Below are 18,083 nucleotides of genomic sequence, written 5' to 3'. Positions count from 1 at the left end.
CATGCTATACCATCACTTCTGGACTTAGGGCTGGGGACCTGTTGAAAGAAATATAAAGACTTTAGTATACCGACATCATACAATGGGTCAGAGATACTGGTAGGTCAAATGCAGCCTACAGAATTCTATTGTATCTCTAATGGGGACAGAGGGAGGCAGGGGGTATTAAAAATGTGCATACACAGCTTAGTTATACTAGACTGTTAACATACTCTAGGAGCATCTTCTCCTCACGGGTACCATATTCAGCAATGAACACAGCAGCTGCTTTCTACTTAGAGTCTGCATCTGCAATGCAAAAATATGTGGGTTCATGCACACGCAGTATGCACAGCATATTGTGTCTTTGAAGTGTATGTAGGGCACTCTACCTTGGAGGGATCGATGGGATCCAGGGTCTCAACTGCCAAGGACATGGCCATCTCCTTTGTTATTATCTCCTGATGGAAATAACGTGCTTCATAATACTAAAGGAAAGAAATCCAACTCAACAGCACATAAAAGGAGATGTAAAAACTGCATCCATTAAAACCAGCCTTTCACTGCTGAGTGAGGAAACCAAAATGTCCACTGCTTGCCTGCAACTGCAAGGCGATCACAGCCCCTGAGCTGACCCTCCATACGGCTGGCCCTGCACAAGAGTCATCTGCACTGCTGGAATCACTGATTAATGGGAGTCTCGGTTCTGTAGCACCCAGCACTCCAGCCATGCCAACCAGCCCTGAGAGAGGGAAGCAACATAGCCTGCTGCACTCTCACCCGGCAATCAGAAGTGCACTGCCCCACTAAGCTCTTCCTATTCTCATCCATGGCTTTGACACCTAAAAATGAGACTGCTGCAGCACACTTTGCATGGGACTATAGCTTAGATCTATCCAGTACCTGACCATAGGGCAGAAGTCAGCTGCCCAATTGTTCAGTGATATGTCTGTGACAGAGTGGTCCATAACAGAATGACTGCTCATAGGTTGCTAGACAGCATGCCCCAGCTTTGAAAGAAAGTCAGCCTATTCTGCTATGGTAGATTGGCTTGGAGAGAGGACTGCTCCAGCTTTCAGAGACTTCATTCAGCCTGGGACTGAAGTTCATCTGGAATCCTGGTTTAGGCAGAGGCCTGTCTAGATGAAAAGATTTGCTCTAGCTCTGAAAGGTTGTGTTAGGTTTCGGGGCTGCCAAGTATCTGGCATCTCACTTGACATTCATGCCCTGTGTGCTTTCTAACAGCCCAGCTGAGATGTTATGTGAATAGAACAACTACCATAGCAGACCAGACACAAAGTCCATCTAGTCCAGGGGCATCCAGCAGGGCTGCAAGAATGGCTACAACTGCTATTTCAGGCCACCAGAGGTCACTGTGGTGCTTGCCCTGCACACAGCCAGGGGTCTCTGTCCCATTTTGGGCTGCACACACGCTGGATCCTAGGGGAAGAGGGAGTGGCTGTCAGCAGCAGTGGGCTGGGAAGGGGGCTGTGGCTAGAAGAATGAGTCAGATAACACAGGCTCCAGGGCCAGATCTACCAGCTCATCACCGTGGGCCACCACATCACTGCCACCAGCATGGCCCTGGGCTGGATGAGATCAGCTCACAAAGGACAACAGCTGGCTGAAGCTGAGCCAGAGCAAGGCAGAGTGATGCAGCTGGGCAGAGAAAAGTACATGGAGGACTTTGCAGCTGTAGGGCAGTCTCCTTTGGCTGAAGGGTCACACCCACAACTGGTCAATACAGTCCATTGTCTAGGAGTGCTCCTGGTTCCCTTGCTGATGCTGAGCTCTCACACGGCAGCATCATGAATAACACTCTCTATTAGCTCCAGATGGCTAGAAGACTCCATCCCATCCTGGTGGACAAAGACCTGGCCTCAGTTATTCATGCCTTCATCACTTCCCGTCTGGCGTATGGCAATGGAATATACCCAGGCACGAGGCCTTCAGCACTTAGGAAATTCCAACTAGTACAGTCCCTTACAGTGTGTCTCCTCAACAACACAGGCTACCAGGAGCACATCAAATCTGTTCTTTGCTCCCCACATCGGCTTCCCAAAGAATAGAGTCAATTTCCAGGTCTCAGTCCTTATTTTCAAGGCGGTCCATAGCTTGGGCTCAGGGTACCTAAAAGAGTCTAGTGATCTGGTATGTAGACTAATCAACACCACCACTCTTCACTCTTTTGTGCCATATGGATAGAGCTCATCTCTGCCAGAGGCAGACTTTCTCAGGCTCCAGTCCCATACTGTGGAACGATCTCCCGCATGGGAGTAAGGACCATCCCAGACCTCCCCATGTGCCGCTCCAAGAGCAAGGAGCACTCCTTTGTCCTGCCTTCTCCAATACAAACCTAGCAGAATGGACATAAACCAAAAAAACCCACCCTACCAAACCAAAACCCTCCTCTGCACAACAGTTCTCCCCAAGGGGAGGGTGAGAGAGAGAAAACAAACCACACATGACAGATGTTAAGACACTTTGCTTAATGCACGACTGGCACATGCACTTATACTATGGTGAGGAGTGTGGTATAAGAACCTATACAGAACAGGCCCCCAGCTTCCCCCTCAGACTCCCAGCACCCACGTCATACAGCACCCCCAGACTCCCCTCAGCAATTCCAGTCTCCCTTCAGCATCTGTGCCCCATTACCTTCCAGCACTTACCTCTCTGCCACCCCAGACACCCTTGTACCCCCAACACCCAGACATCTACACACCACAGACACTTAACGGCACCCCCACACTCATGCATCCTAGCAGCTCCCCAGACTCTCTCCCACCTAACCCCAGTCTCAGCTGCCATGTTTTGTGCAGTTCCACATCCTGCTGCCCATGGCATGATGTGCTGCCCACAAGCTGGAGTTTATAGTCACATGCAAATGATTTGCAAATATGCAAAATATTTGCATATAATGTCACCCATGGAACTTAAAACTTGGCAGCTATGTAACTTGGGAGCTTAGCTTAGGCAGAAGCCCACAGCAGCCTGGAAAAATTTCTGTTCAAACTACACAAAGTTTTCTCCTGACAATGGGAGTCGCATTGTTAGGAAGTTGCTGTAACTTACATTTATTTCAGTTTTACAAGGCTTAAAAGGATGTCTCTTTTTCCTATATTTTTAAAGCTCCTGAGTTTTTTCTGTCTCATTCCCCTTCACAGTACCCTAGTCTATGCCCCACAGTTCAGAGGTGTTGGCACAGTGTGTGACAATGTCCCACCATGAGCATAATACAGCAGTGCTCGGTGCTCTGCACCAGCTCTCAAGCTGGCTTGTGAATGGAGTTGAAGGTGTTGGTTTTGACCTACCTGGGTCACCCTGCTCTCCTCATGCCATGCTGCCACAGCTGCAGTCAGTGGAAATGCCTGAACTGGAGCCCCTATGTAGAGTCCTCAAGGAGACAGGAAGCAACTGGCAAGAGCATTCTCTGTGAAGGCTCCTAGACTTTGGTTTTTGCTACCCTAACCTTGATCTGAAATTACCCAAACTGACTGCAAAGCCCATCTACTTCCCCTGACTTTTGGGGAAGGTTTAAAGTTAGTTTTTTCTCTCTTGCTTGTGGGAGTTGTTAATTATAACTGAATATTTAAAAGCTGCCAAGGGCATTCTTTCACATGCTGCTATGATCTTCTAGTGAGATATTAAGGTTGCATCGTAAGTTTCTGTTTTACAGGGTCTGGACCTTAGTGTCTCACCTTTCTTTCTGAACCCTTTTTGGTAAACATGCCATGGGGAATAGGAACCAAATTTCAGCTAGTAATTAATGTGTGGAATGATCTCCAATGTGTATTTTGCGCTTATATGTTTTAGGGTTTTTTAGGAAAGTTGGGAAACTGGAAACGCAGAGGAGTTTGAATTTTCCACACAACATGCATTTGCTGCTCCTGGCTGTTGCCAGAGCAGTAACACTATGATATCAGAGATAATCAGCCACTCAGCACACCTGCCCTCTAGTTTATTAGCATATGCGTGGGAGTGACTATTGCCTGTCACCTACTCCAGGACAGGCTCAACAAAGAAAGTAACAGAATGCCACTAGCCGTCATCTACAGCCCCCAACGAAAACCTCTCCAGTGCATCATCAAGGATCTACAACCTATCCTGAAGGACGATCCCTCACTCTCACAGACCTTGGGAGACAGGCCAGTCCTCGCTTACAGACAGCCCCCCAACCTGAAGCAAATACTCACCAGCAACCACACACCACTCAACAAAAACACTAACCCAGGTACCAATCCCTGCAACAAACCCCGCTGCCAACTCTGCCTGCATATCTATTCAAGGGACACCATCATAGGACCTAACCACATCAGCCACATCATCAGGGGCTTATTCACCTGCACATTTACCAATGTGATATATGCCATCATGTGACAGCAATGCCCCTCTGCCATGTACATTGGCCAAACTGGACAGTCTCTACGCAAAAGAATAAATGGATAGAAATCAGACATCAAGAATTATAACATTCAAAAACCAGTCGGAGAGCACTTCAGTCTCCCTGGACACTCAATAACAGACTTAAAAGTGGCAATTCTTCAACAACAAAAACTTCAAAAACTCCAGAACTGGAATTAATTTGCAAACTGTTCATCATCAAATTAGGCTTGAATAAAGACTGGAAGTGGATAGGTCACTACAAAAAGTAATTTTCCCTTTTTTGATATTCACCCCTTCTTGTCAACTGTTGAGAACCGGCACTGACGCCCCCCCTCACTTGGTAAGTCAACTCCCATCTTTTCATGTGCTGTAATATTTATACTGCTTACTTTATTTTTCACTCCATGCATCTGATGAAGTGGGTTTTAGCCCACGAAAGCTTATGCCTAAATAAATGTATTAGTCTCTAGGGTGCCACAAGGACTCCTTGTTGTTTTTGCTGACACAGACTAACACAGCTACCACTCTGAAACCTATTGCCTTGGTTGTCATGGCAACATATGCCTTTGATATGACCTTCAGACAACCATAACGTTATTCCAGAGCAGGGTCCCAGGAGGAATGGCAAAGAGAGCAAACTGGGTTTGGATAAGTTCCTAGAGTAGTCCTTTGGGCTTCAGGTAAGTTACACTGTTTCTTTTCACAGAGGAATTGTTTGTTCCTTTCCTCAGAAAGGGTTACATGAAAATAAGACACAAAATTACTGTAAAGACGTTGGGATTAGAACACGGGTCAGCTGAGCCTTGGGCAGCTGACATTCCCATGGTGACACCAGCAGCATTCTGGAGAACAGGTGCCGCAGGAAGTACCACCCAAAAGATCCAGAGTGACAGTATCCTGCACCCCTCCTACTGGCGAGTCACCCTATTTAACTCTGGAGTGCACCCCAGGAAGTTGTCTGGGCAGCCACACACACTTCAGGCGTGCTGCAATTCTGGACCTCAATCTCCAGTCTCCAATCCTGGGCTGAGTATGACCCTGACTCTTGCCTGCCTGCCTTCAGCCTGGTCATACCTCTGATCTCTGGCCTCCGATCCCGACTCTTGCTTATTGAACCTGGCTCTAGTGCAGGGGTCTCAAAGTCCTGCCCGCAGGCCATCTGCAGTCCAAGAACATCCCCACTGCAGCCCCTGAAGGAGAGATGCATGCAGCCAGGCTGCTGGCAATGTCTGCTGAGGCGCCACCCACCGCAGCTCCCATTGGCATGGGGAGAGGGACAGAGATATCATCACTAGTTGCCGGGCAGAGTCAGCCATGGAGACAGCATCATTACTTGCCTGGCAGAATCAGCCATGGAGGCAGCTTCACTTTTTTCCCCACAATGAATATAAACAAGTCAAAGTACTGAACACAACTATCTGATGCACACCTTGCTGCAATCCTGAAGGTTTCTACTGCTCAGTCACTGAGGCCAAACATCAACAAACTGAGAGAACTGAAGCGTTGTCAGATGACTGGCAAACACTAAAAACTCTCTGGCAGGTGAAGAATTGTATAAACTTGTATGATAGTTTTATTATTTCTAAGAAATGTGAAATAAAAAGTACAATATAAACATTTTCTTTTCTGAGCACCATCTTCAGTGACATTATTGTCCCGCTGGGAGGATGAGAGGACTGGCACTGGCCCTAAGGTAAATTGAGTTTGAGACCCCTGTTCTAGCGAATCCTTCGACCCCTACTCACAAATATCAAAGCTGACATGTGGGCCCCAGCCCCACTGTAACCAGCAGGCCAGAATGCATATGGCCATGGCCCTGTCCCTTATAATTACAGATCCTCTCCTGTAGATTATCTGCTTCTTACAAATTGGAGGCTAGGACTTTAAAAGGCAAATATTCACAAAGAAAGTGGGAAATTATAGATCTGTTAGTCCCAGGTCAGTTTTCTGTTACACAATTTTTTAAAATGTCACGTAGAATCATAAGTTGCAGTAAAACTGAAGTTAAATTTAAAAAGAAATATGTTTTGTTTGCACACAGTTTAATTTAATTACTTTCAGTATATCGGTCAACATGGCACTAAGTGGTGAAATATGGAGCTTCACAAAGATAACAATGGCCATAAAATATACATTGAACACAACAAATGCTTTATGTATTAAGCATGTTATTATTTAAATAGAAAATCTTTTAAATATGTGCCATTAAAAACTAAGGAAATTCACACACGCAAAAATCCTTTGTTTAACATTAGTTAAGGTTGCTCACATCAGTAAACTAAACCACAAAAAAATAGGAAATGCAAAGCTAAGGATTAAAAAGTAGCAAAATTCAAGCACTCTCAAATTAGGAAACTCCAGAATGAATGTTGCCTATTCAGCGCGCCTTCCGCCTATGCATTATGATATAGTCTTTAAGTAGATGCAGAAGTGACCACCTGCAAAAAAGTTTGGTGTAAGTGGTTGTGCAGCATCACATAGGACCTCAGATTCTATCCCTGCCTCAGCCACCAAGTTTCCAAGAGATGCTGGCCAAGTCATTTACACTAAACTTTTCACAGGTGGTCACTTATGCATGCAATTAAAGAATGTATCATAATGCATATCCACTAGAGGGGTGAAAAAAGACTGCATGGCCAATGTTCATTCTAGCATTTCTTAACTTGAGAGTGCTTGACTTTGCTACCTATTAATCTTTGATTTTGTATTTCCTATTTGTTATGGTTAAGTTTATTGATGAGAGCAATCTTAGCTAATGTTAAATTAAGTTTTTTGTTTGTGAATATAAATCAATAGTACAGCCTCCCCACAGTTTTGGAAGCCACACAATGCAATGGCTGGAACGGGTATGGAAAGCGGACAAACTGAACAGGGTTATATTAACAAGGACGGCTATGATGTCAGATACTATAGGCATTTATCTGTGTTATTCATTTACCACTGAAATAGTGCAACCTCGAGCTAATGTGCCTTAAGAGAGAACAACAGGAGTCTTTCCAAAGATCATCCATGCTGTATCTCAGCTGCCCATCTGTATTATGATAAATCTACTGGCTGAGGATCACATACTTATTTCCATGGCTACCATGATGCCTATTGTCAGGAGAGAGGCCAAAAAATCCAACTTGCAGCACAATTAAATGCCAAAATGGTACAATAAGATTGCTCACCATTATTAGCCTGGGTAAAACACATATTTTTCCAAATAACTCAAAACACTTGCTTATATAAATAGTGGCAGATTGTGTAACAAGAGGGACTTGGAATGTCAGGATTATGTGGAGACTCCTAGAGTCAGCCTACCGTAGTAATGTAGCGGGAATGGAATTCTGGAGCATCCTTCAAGAATGTCAGGCCAGGATGCGTTTCAACCACATCCTGAAAGACAAAACCAAATGAAATTGGAACAAGAGTTTTTTTCCTTTTAATTAGAGTTTAAAAATGACTGAGTTTACAAAGTGATGCTCTGTGGCACTTTCCAAACTGCAACTGCAGCATTTAAAAAGATAAATTACAATATTTTAAAATGAACCTTGTAAAAGTACAGGCATTTTCTGGACAATACGCACCTGCTGGGCCATTTTGATTTACTTAAAGACAGAAAAACAAAGGAAGAATTAGTGAGCAGATGAAAACTAATTTTTACTGATAGAGAAAAAATTTTTAGTTACTTGGACCATATGACTCTTTCCTCCCCGAATCCCCTTTTAATGCCTCACAGATATTAATATTTGTCATACTGATACATCAGAAATAAGTGTTCTTCTGAAAGACTTTAAAAACAGCCCTTTGTTTCTTTCCAGAGCAATATCCAACAACAGGAGAAAAGCTGCTTTTTTAAATCATCTTTCATAAAGATACAATCTTTTGTGATCGGTAGGATATGCATAGCTACAGTTCATACCTTTTCCATACTAACTTGATTATTTTTGTATTTCTCTTTCTCTCAGAATAATTATTTTTTAGTGCCAAATCCTGGCCTAGTGGTATGGAATTCAGCCAAAGCTGCATGGTTGTGACCTGTTCCTGACTGTGAAAGACCTGCTCGTATCATGAATGGAAGAAGCCTCCAACAGGATGGCTGCATAAGCACTACATGCCTGTACTACAAGCATCTCCAGTGGCAAGAGGGAAGTATCCATGACTATGCTCCATCTATAAGAAGATGCTGTGGAGGCTCTGAGCATATGCATGGCCTCCTTGAGGGCCAGTGGTGGTGAATAGCCACTGACTGACAGGTTATTTTGGGGATAATCTCTGGCCTATGCTACACAGGAGGTCAGACTAGATGATCACAGGGTCCATTATGGCCTTGGAATCTATGAATCCACAAAAAGGATTATACAGTTCTTAGATTGCACTGGCAGCTGCAAAATGAAGCTGTTGTCAGTCAGGAGAGGAAACATGAAAAGTGACACCAAGAAGTATGAGAAAAATCCATCCCAAAACTCTTATCCACCACCCCATAATGGAACCAGTTTTTTTGCGGGAAGGCAAGCACCATCTGAGAGATCCAATCTTGCCCCTCAAGACATCTCCATGGTTATGTACAGTGGGCACCACAGTATCAGAAGTGTATTAACACTGGAAGGAGCTCAGAGAAGGGCATGGGCCAATGATCAGAAGAGCTGGAGGGACTAATTTATGGAAGGAAGATTAAAAGAGCTACCTACGTATAAAGCTTAGCAACAAAAACTAAGGAGGGACATGAATAAATTGCCTAGGGAGGTTGTGGAATCTCCATCATTGGAGATTTTTAAGAGCAAGTCAGACAAACTCCTGTCAGAGATGGTCTAGATAATACTTAGTCCTGCCATGAGAGCAGGGGACTGGACTAGATGACCTCTCAAGGTCCCTTCCAGTCCCATGATTCTATGATATGCAGCTACAAATATTTGAAGGAACTAGACACCAAGAATTGAGGGGGATGTTTGTTTTTTATAGTGTATAATGGTAAAAGAAAAAGCAATGGGATGAAATTAAAACAAGGATAATTTAGGTAGAATACAAAGAAAAGCTTTTTGTACAGTGGAATATAAATATGTGATAGGCTAGCTGACATTTACAATACTTTAGTTTCATAATTCTTTGCAAATATTTCAATGGTAGATTGCACTTGGTAGTCCGGAAGAAGTGTTATTAGGTAAACTAAATAACTAACTGTTAACTGCACTCTTAACACGCAAAGGTTTTACACTTTAGTCTAATATCTATCGATCTCACAGTGCCTTGCATGCTCTCCAGTCCTGAGTTTTGAGATTTGCAGATACACGCACATGGAGGAGCTGGGTGGATTCAGTTTAGCTACCTGTTAATTCCAAATGGTTACCCCAACTGGAGACCATGGGTCAAGTTAAAGTTTTGCATAACTTCAGCAGGAGCTGCCACTGCTCAGCTCCTTCAGAAATGAGCAGCCCCTTACATTAATATTTAAATTTAAGTCTAAAAAGTTCCTCCCCAAGTAGAGCCTATTCAAAGCTCTGCATGCCCTTTACATACACTGAAGAAGTTACAAACAAATATCCAAAATTAGCAACACCCTTCCCCCTGCTCACTCAACCAGGTACTGCTGAGCAAGGTTTATGTACCTGAAGTAGTGGGATGAAATCCTCCTGCTCTAGGTAGTTGCAGCTGGATTTTGCTAGAAGGTATAGAAATTTGGCTGCATCATCATGGCAGCTCTGTAGTAATCTGTGAGAGAGAGAGATAAGGCTCTAAATTACTCAAACTAATTCATACTCTTAGAGGACATAGCAATCAGAAGCCACAGTTTGATTGTTAGGCTCCTTATTTAAAGTGCCAAATTTCAGCCAGAAGTTATGTAATTTATGCAAAGTTGTGACCATGTAAATTATGCACACCTGACATCAGAAAGGTAACACCTTATTTTATTCTTTGATACCTTGAAACAATGCCCAAGTGTTTCTTGGAGGGGTTGAATATTGTTTCTCCCTGATGTTACTGTGACAATATAGGTGTGCTCTTTGGTGATTGCTAATATGGTTTCTCCACCAAGGTGGATCTGTCACCACCAAGGTGTCACTGTCTCATAAAAGGGGATGGATATTTTACTCTAAGGGTCTATCTGGGTAGCCGCGCCAGCCTGCCCATCCAATAGTCACCTAACAACTTAAATGGGAGAGTTGCTAAGAGACATTCCAAGAGCCAGTAACTTTCATAGGACTAGCCCACACTCTGGGGGAGTGTCCAAGCCAGTTTGAAAAGGTTGGGTCAAGACAGAGTCACACAGACACACAGCAGGATCTGGGCTGGCTAGGAGAACGTAAGTTGATTGTGTTCTGTGTCTGCAGCTGAAGAGGAAAGTGCATCTAACTGGGCTTGTAGGGCAGCGTAACGCTAGATAAGACAATGCAAGTAGGCTGTTATTTTTAAAATTCTTTTTGTGTTTTATGTTTTGTTCCAACTGCTAAATAAAACACCTTTGTTTGAAGGAGGCTGTTGGTCAATATCACAGGACCCCGAAGGGAAGAAACGAAGGCATCTGAAACCAGTTGGCCCTGCAGGGTTACAAGTAATTTGTACATGAGGCCGTGTTCTTAGGGTCTGGCCAAAGAGTATAAGAATCACAAGATTCCACCCCAAGACAGCTAAGGTGAAAGAGGCCACACACCTGAGGGGGGCACTGGCACAGCTAGCTCCATAACTGTTACAACTGTCAAATAGAAATGATTGCCTTGAAGAAAAAGAAAAAGCCTTCTGAAGGCAACAGTTATAGTACTTCTTATCCCTGTGTTTTACTGTTCATTGTAGGGAATCATCAGTACAGTTACTTGCCTACCTATGCAGTGCAGTATGTCAAATGTTTACATTAAGTGTTTATTTCAGGGGTTGGCAACCTTTCAGAAGTGGTGTGCTGAGTCTTCATTTATTCATTCTAATTTAAGGTTTTGCATGCCAGTAATACATTTTGACATTTTTAGAAGGTCTCTTTCTATAAGTCTATAATATATAACTAAACTATTGTTCTATGTAAAGTAAAAAAGGTTTTTAAAATGTTTAAGAAGCTTCATTTAAAATTAAATTAAAATACAGAGCCCCCCAGACCAGTGGCCAGGACCCTGGCAGTGAGAGAGCCACTGAAAATTAGCTTGCATGCTGCCTTTGGCACACGTGCCATAGGTTGCCTACCCTTGGTTTATTTAAATTCTGAGACTTGAAGAAATCAATCTCTGTGCTTATTTGCTAAAAATGTATAGTTTTGTTCTCTTTACTCTTCCTACAGGTATCTTAGAACAGCATTCCCATTTCATAGAGCCACAGGTATTAAGGCCAGATGGTATCATTAGGATCGTCTCATTTGACCTCTTGCTTAACAGACCAAAGAATTTCACCCAGTGATTCCTACATCAAGCCTATAACTTCTGGTTGAGCTAGAGCAGATCTCTTAGAAAGGAACATCCAGGCTTGCCTTAAAACACTTAAAGAGGTGGAAAACTGTAGGTCAATTGTTCCAATGGTTAATTAATTATTATTATTATTTCTAATCTGAATCTGGCTGGCTTCAGCTACCAGTCATTGGATCATCTTATGCTTTTGTCTGCTAGGTTAGAGAATTCTTTTCTCCATGCAGGTACTTACAGACTATGATCAAGTGACTTCTTAATCTTCTCTAGGATAAACTAATCTAGAATTGAGTTGCCCTCATCTCTTTCTATACAAGGCAGGTTTTCCACACTGCATATCATTCTTGCAGCTCTTTTCTAGACTTTCCAATTTTTTGAAGTGTTGATATCAGATCTGGTCACAGTATACAGTAATAGCCTCACTAATGCCATATACAGTGGTAATATCACCTCTCTACTTCTACTTGATAATCTCCTGCTTGGCTAATTCTTTTAAAACTCTTGGTTGCAAGTTATCTGGTCCTGCAGTTTTAAAAAATGTTTGGCTTTAGCAGTTTTCTGTTTAACATTCTACCTAGTTACTGTTGGAATAGAAAGTATTTAATTAACTGTGGAAGATAAAAAATAAGTCATCCAGCTGTTTTTCAAATGCACAACAGAAATATTTATTGAAGAACCTTTTCTGCATCATGATTGATAATTTTGCTATACCCATCTAATACTGGACCTACACCAATGTTATGATGATTGCATTTGTTTCTTATTTATTTTAAAAAATTATTCTTATTATCCTTAACTCCACTGGCCACAGATTTTTTCATTTATACTTTTAGCTTCCCTTATCAGTTGGAAAGATTCATGTCTTCTCACTGTCTGAAAACTACATTTTCAGTACATGAATATGCCTCTTTTACTCTGAATGGGTGAAATTCACCTTTCTGCAAAGCAAAAGCATAAGGCCTATATACCACTTGAATCCCATTTAGGCCCTAACTTGGGGGTTTAAGAAGGAAGTATGTGGCACAATAGGGTTTTTGCTAGTCCTCTGCAAAAGGGAGAACTGAACCCTGTGTGTGTAAGAGAGGCAGAACTGGCCCTTAGAAATCAATATTCATAGAATCGTTGAAAGGTAGGGCTGGAAGGGACCTCAAGAAGTCATCAAGTTCTGCCCCCTGCGCTGAGGCAGGACCACGTAAACCTAGACCATCTCTGAGAGGTGTTTTTCCAACATGTTTTTAAAAACCTCCAGTGACGGGGATTTCACAACCTCCCTTGGAAGCCTATTCCAGAGCTTAACTACCCTTATGATTAGTATCATGTGCAAATTTTAGAAGCATACTCTCCACTCCAGGGCCGGCTTTATGGACGGTAGGGCCTGATTTGAATACCCAGCGGCAGTCTGATCCGCTCCGGGTCTTCCACAGCACCAAAGGACCCCCCGCCACTGAAATGCCGCCCAAGACCCGGAGCAGACTCCCCTGCCACCGAAATGCTGCCCAAGACCTGGAGCAGACCCCCCCCCCAACGCCAGGTGAGTAAAATAAATAAATAAATAAATAAAAAAGACGCCTAAGGCGCAGGGCCCTCTTAGGCGTGGGGCCCAATTCCGGGGAATCGAGGGAATCAGCTTAAAGCCGGCCCTGCTCCACTCCTTTATCCAACTCATTAATGAAAATATTGAACGGTATCAGACCCAGGACTGACCCCTGTGGGACCCCATTAGATACACCTCCCACTTTGACAGTGAACCATTAATAACTACTCTGAGAGTACACTCTTTCAGCCAGCTGTGCACCCACCTTATAGTAATTTCATCTAGAACACATTTCTCCGCTTATGAGAATGTCATGTGGGATTGTGTCAAAAGCCTTACTAAAATCAAGACATATATTGCTAATATCCATTTCTTATGGAGTTCTGATCTCTTTTAACATAGAAAAAATAATTGAACATTTAGCATCTGTTAAAGATGGATCCAATCAGATGCCATAATAGAATCTCTCCCCTATAGTTTAATCTTTTTCCAAGACTGCAGTATTTGAAGATGCTGCCAAACTCTACTGACAAAATTCCCTACCATACAAATCACCCCAAAGAGGCAAACAATGGCTTCTTTTGTCAAGTGTGTGCGTGGGAAGTGGAGAAGGTTGGGGAGGGAGGCTGTGGAGGGGAATCTGCTCCAACTATAAAAATTGCTAGCAGGGTGTGGTGCTTTACTGAATGGAAATATGCTCTATAGGATGATATCTTCTGTCTGTGACCCAGAGGAGTGAGTACTTCAGAAGAGTGGAACATTATTTCAGTCTTCGCTATTTCCTATTGCGTAACATTGTCGGTCAAGATTAACACAGTTATCCAAATAACTGGTGTCTATAGAACCGAAACACATACACAAAAATGAGAAATTCCCAGGTTTTCACCAAGCCCTTACTGAAAAATAATCGTAACAGGGACTGAGAAACAATGTAGAAAGTATCAGGCTCCAGAGATTTCACCAGTTATTGTGATGGAAACAATAAGTTACTCAAAGAAAAATTACTCAGTAATTTTCAAGAACTGCAAAAATTAAAACACATTATTTGTTATTTACTAGTAATTACTTATCATTAATAAGAATTAGTTATTAGACACCTGCACTCAGTCCTATGCGCATTTTCACCTGTGAGTAGCTTTATGCATGTGCATAGTCTCATTCAACTCATTGGGAATACTCAGGAGCATAAAGTTATGGACATATTTAAGTACTTGCTGGACTGAGGCGTTAGAGGCTTGAAAACAGGAAATTGTAGAAAATGGTTAAATAAACAAATGCACAGCATTTAGCCATAACGCGGCACTGGGAGTTCGTGTTCAGTGGCTTTGCAGCGGGACCCACTCCTCAGCCAGTTCTGCTATAAATCTGAGGTGCATGTAATCTAGTCTTGCTGATTTAAATGTTTAACTTTAGTAGATGCTCCTCCTTAGTTAATGCTGGAATATAAAGTATTTCATCATCGCATGTCACGAATACTTTACCCATTACCAAATACAGAATATGCAATATACTTAATCAAAGTGGCTCCATCACATCAATCTGAAAATAGGGGCAAATATAATGGTCCCTCTAGAGAAATGCGTTAACACTTATTAAGTGAAGGTTATGAGTAGAGATTTCTTATGTTGTCTCTTTAAGTGTAAACAGTGGATCTAGCACGCATGCCCTGTGGACAGTTACCGTAGGCCCAGCCCATTAAGGGACAGATTAAAAAGTATGCTCAGTCACCATATTCTTCCTCCATCAGCTTGACTGATGGAGCATCATGCCCAGTTTTTAACTCTTTAAATTTTTGGTTATTTTTTCTCTTTAAATTGCCTCTTTCATAAACCAGTGTGAAAATCTAATGTGAAGAGCATTTTTAGAGTCATAATGAAGTATTGACGCAAAAGTTAGGGCAAACTTTCAATAACATTAAAACAGAGTGAGTTTTAATCACTCTTTGCAGAAACATGCTGCTGTGCTGCAGAGTGAATCTGACAATTTTCAGGCTAAACCAACTTGCAATTCCAAAGCTACAGGGAAACTAATATAGGCCTTTATAATAAGAATTGCAACTTCAACACTGGAGAGGCTGTTGTGATAGTGAACGGCAAATTAGACATGAATGTGCAGTTTGATAGCTGCAGAAAGAGCAGAGAGGCTTTGGGCTGCATATGCAAACGCATATCTCACCAAAAAGAGAGGCACTAGATTCTGGCTGAGCTGTTTTAAAATGAGAGCAGAAAGTTGGGCTCTCAAGACCATATTAAAATATGTGGACTGATTTTCAAAACTTCTGCACACTAAGTAGCTCCCACTGACCTTGAATGAGATTTTTGGGTGCTTAGCACTTTTGAAAAATAAGGCCACTTATTTAGGTGCCTAAAATGGACTTGGGTGTTTAAAGTTAGGCATCCACGTTTTAAAAAGAAGGCCTGTTTCAATATGGCTATGGTTAAGGGTTGACTTGATGACAGTCTGTAAGTACCCACATGGGGAACAAATATTTAATAATGGCCTCTTAGCAGAGAAAGATCTAACATGATCCAATAACTGGAAGTTGAAGGTAGACAAATGCAGACTGGAAATAAGGTGCACATTTTTAATTGTGAGTGTAACTAACCATTAGAACAATTTACCAAGGATCATGGTGGATTCTCCACCACTGACAATGTTTAAATCAAGATCGGGTGTTTTTCTACAAGAGCTGCTTTAGGAATTATTGTGGGGAAGTTCTAGGAAATTCTGGGTTATACAGGGGGTCAGACTCGAGAATCACAATGGTCTCTTCTGGCCTTGGAATCTATGAATGTCTGAAAATTGAAGGGTCTTCACAGAAGAGCAATAAAAACGATCAGGGGCCTGGAGAAACTGAGGAAAGATTAAAACAGCAAAAAATAGTTTGGCAAGGAAAAGACAAAGTAGGGCATGATACCAGTCTACAAATATTTGAAGGCTATAACAATGAAGAAGGGATAAGAACTATTTGATATGCAAGAGAGATTAATTAGGACTCAGTGGAGGAACCTATGATACAACATATATGTCAACAAAAACAATCAGACTGTGACTATCCTTATACATTTTACAGTTTTACTTTGGTAACTTGATGATGTTATCCCAACAGTTTTTATATTTAGCTCAGGAAATACCTACGGAGCACAGCTCCAAAGGCAGTTTGAAGGATTTGAAGGGTGCCCACTGAACTGGGCTGTGGAAGAGGTGGAAATCATACTGCTTGGGACTTTAAAAATTAAACTAAGTGATATTGCAGACATGTCCTACAGGCACAAAGACTGGGTAAGATAACAGGGCTGTTCCATCTCACACTATCTGTGATTCTGAGCCTTCTAGCCAGAGCTCTCAGTAGCCACAGGAGAGAATTCAGAAAGTAGCCTTGACAATGGCATACTCCAGAGACAGTGAAACTCCTCTTACAGGGCCACGTGCTTACTCAGGCATTTGGTAACAAATGAAAAACAAGTAAAGCCTCAGGATCTGACCCATTGTGTCATGTCACTCCCACCCACATCTCAGCAACCTCCAGTTTACCCTCTACTTCCTCCCACACCTCCACAATGACAGCAGAGCCCCAGTTCTGCTTCCCTCACATCATCATCGTAACACCCTCTTTGCCCCCTGCACTTGGGATGCCCGTCTACTTCTCCTCCATCACGCCCTTCAATCTCCTCATTTAAATACTTCCTTAGACTCCTCTCCTGACAGAGCTTCCATCCTGTAAGTAGGACTAATCCCAATAACAATGTGACCAGTCACTGTAAGCCTCCTCCTCTCTTGCCCCATTTCCCTACTTCTTGTTACGCACACACACGCTGCACCAGCACTCGTGAGAGACTGTCAGCTCTCCAGAGACAATGTCTTTCCACCTGTGTGAGGTGTAGAGCTAACCTCGGGGGATGTAAAGTAACAAGCATAACAAATACCAGTGGCTGACAGGGCCCTGATTCAGGAAAGCATATCATCACAAAGTCTGCAGAACTTAAGCACTTTCCTGAATCAATGCCAGGGAGCAGAATGGTTGCATATTCACTGGAGCGAGGGAACATGATGCAGAGAGTCAGGGCCGGGGGTGCACTTCTACTGAATGCCACAGAGCTGTGCTCCACTTTGGCAGGGAGGGGTCTTTGGAGACAGGCCAGGGAGATGCAAGGATAGGCACACTTAAAGTGCCCAAGTAGGAAGTGTGCCAAAGAGAGGCTCTGCAGTTGGAAGAAGACTGCATAGTGCTCCCTCCCCCTCCTCCTCCCAAATGGGCCAGATTTGAAAGCAATCCTGTGGAATTGTGCCTCCAACAGGGGTTGCCAAACAATTTACAGCATAAAGGACTCTACCGTCCATCCCAGAATAGGACCCACTATTCTAGGGAATGATACTATCTCCAGACTCACTCAGTGTCCATGTCACTGTACCTCATACACACAACATTTGCAGATATGGGCTATTCCTAATCAATGGATGCAGACTCTATTAAAGCATTGGGAGAAACAAACATTCAGTAAATGATGGGAAAGATAACTGAAACCAATGTCGATTTTAAAAGACAGATTTAGTTGGACAGAAGGAGGAGGGGTTTGAAGAGCCTGGTGGGTGAGCAGGAAAGCAGAACTGAAGAAGTGTTAGGGCAGGCAATTGGGTGGCTGGCCTTTTCCTTTTCTGAGGAAGAACGTTCTTATATGCTGTACTCACTGTCTCCACATAGCTACGAACGAATGTACAGATACAAATCCCGTCCTTTCTCCCCCTGCCGCATTGAACATGGGGGCTTTCCAGTACAGAGGGCAGCCACATACCTGCAAATGAAACACACAAATACATGG

At 42.8% G+C, this 18,083-nt stretch overlaps 1 protein-coding gene across 5 annotated transcripts in view; it reads right to left on the bottom strand.

Annotated features, from left to right (window-relative positions):
- Positions 1-18,083, bottom strand: part of PPP2R3A (protein phosphatase 2 regulatory subunit B''alpha) — a 767,863-nt gene that overhangs the window by 51,948 nt on the left and 697,832 nt on the right. For all 5 annotated transcript variants that reach the window (XM_050965378.1, XM_050965375.1, XM_050965376.1 and 2 more), the window contains 3 exons: positions 17,953-18,056; positions 9,954-10,056; positions 7,669-7,743 (listed from right to left, as the gene is read on the bottom strand). In XM_050965378.1, the coding sequence (XP_050821335.1) occupies positions 7,669-7,743; positions 9,954-10,056; positions 17,953-18,056 (282 nt within the window). The remainder of the gene's footprint in view (positions 1-7,668; positions 7,744-9,953; positions 10,057-17,952; positions 18,057-18,083) is intronic.

Source organism: Gopherus flavomarginatus, chromosome 8, assembly GCF_025201925.1.
Source record: "Gopherus flavomarginatus isolate rGopFla2 chromosome 8, rGopFla2.mat.asm, whole genome shotgun sequence".
Taxonomy (NCBI): Eukaryota; Metazoa; Chordata; order Testudines; family Testudinidae; genus Gopherus; species Gopherus flavomarginatus.
Note: the sequence above shows the minus strand (reverse complement) of the source record. Positions and strands in the feature narration are given on the sequence as shown.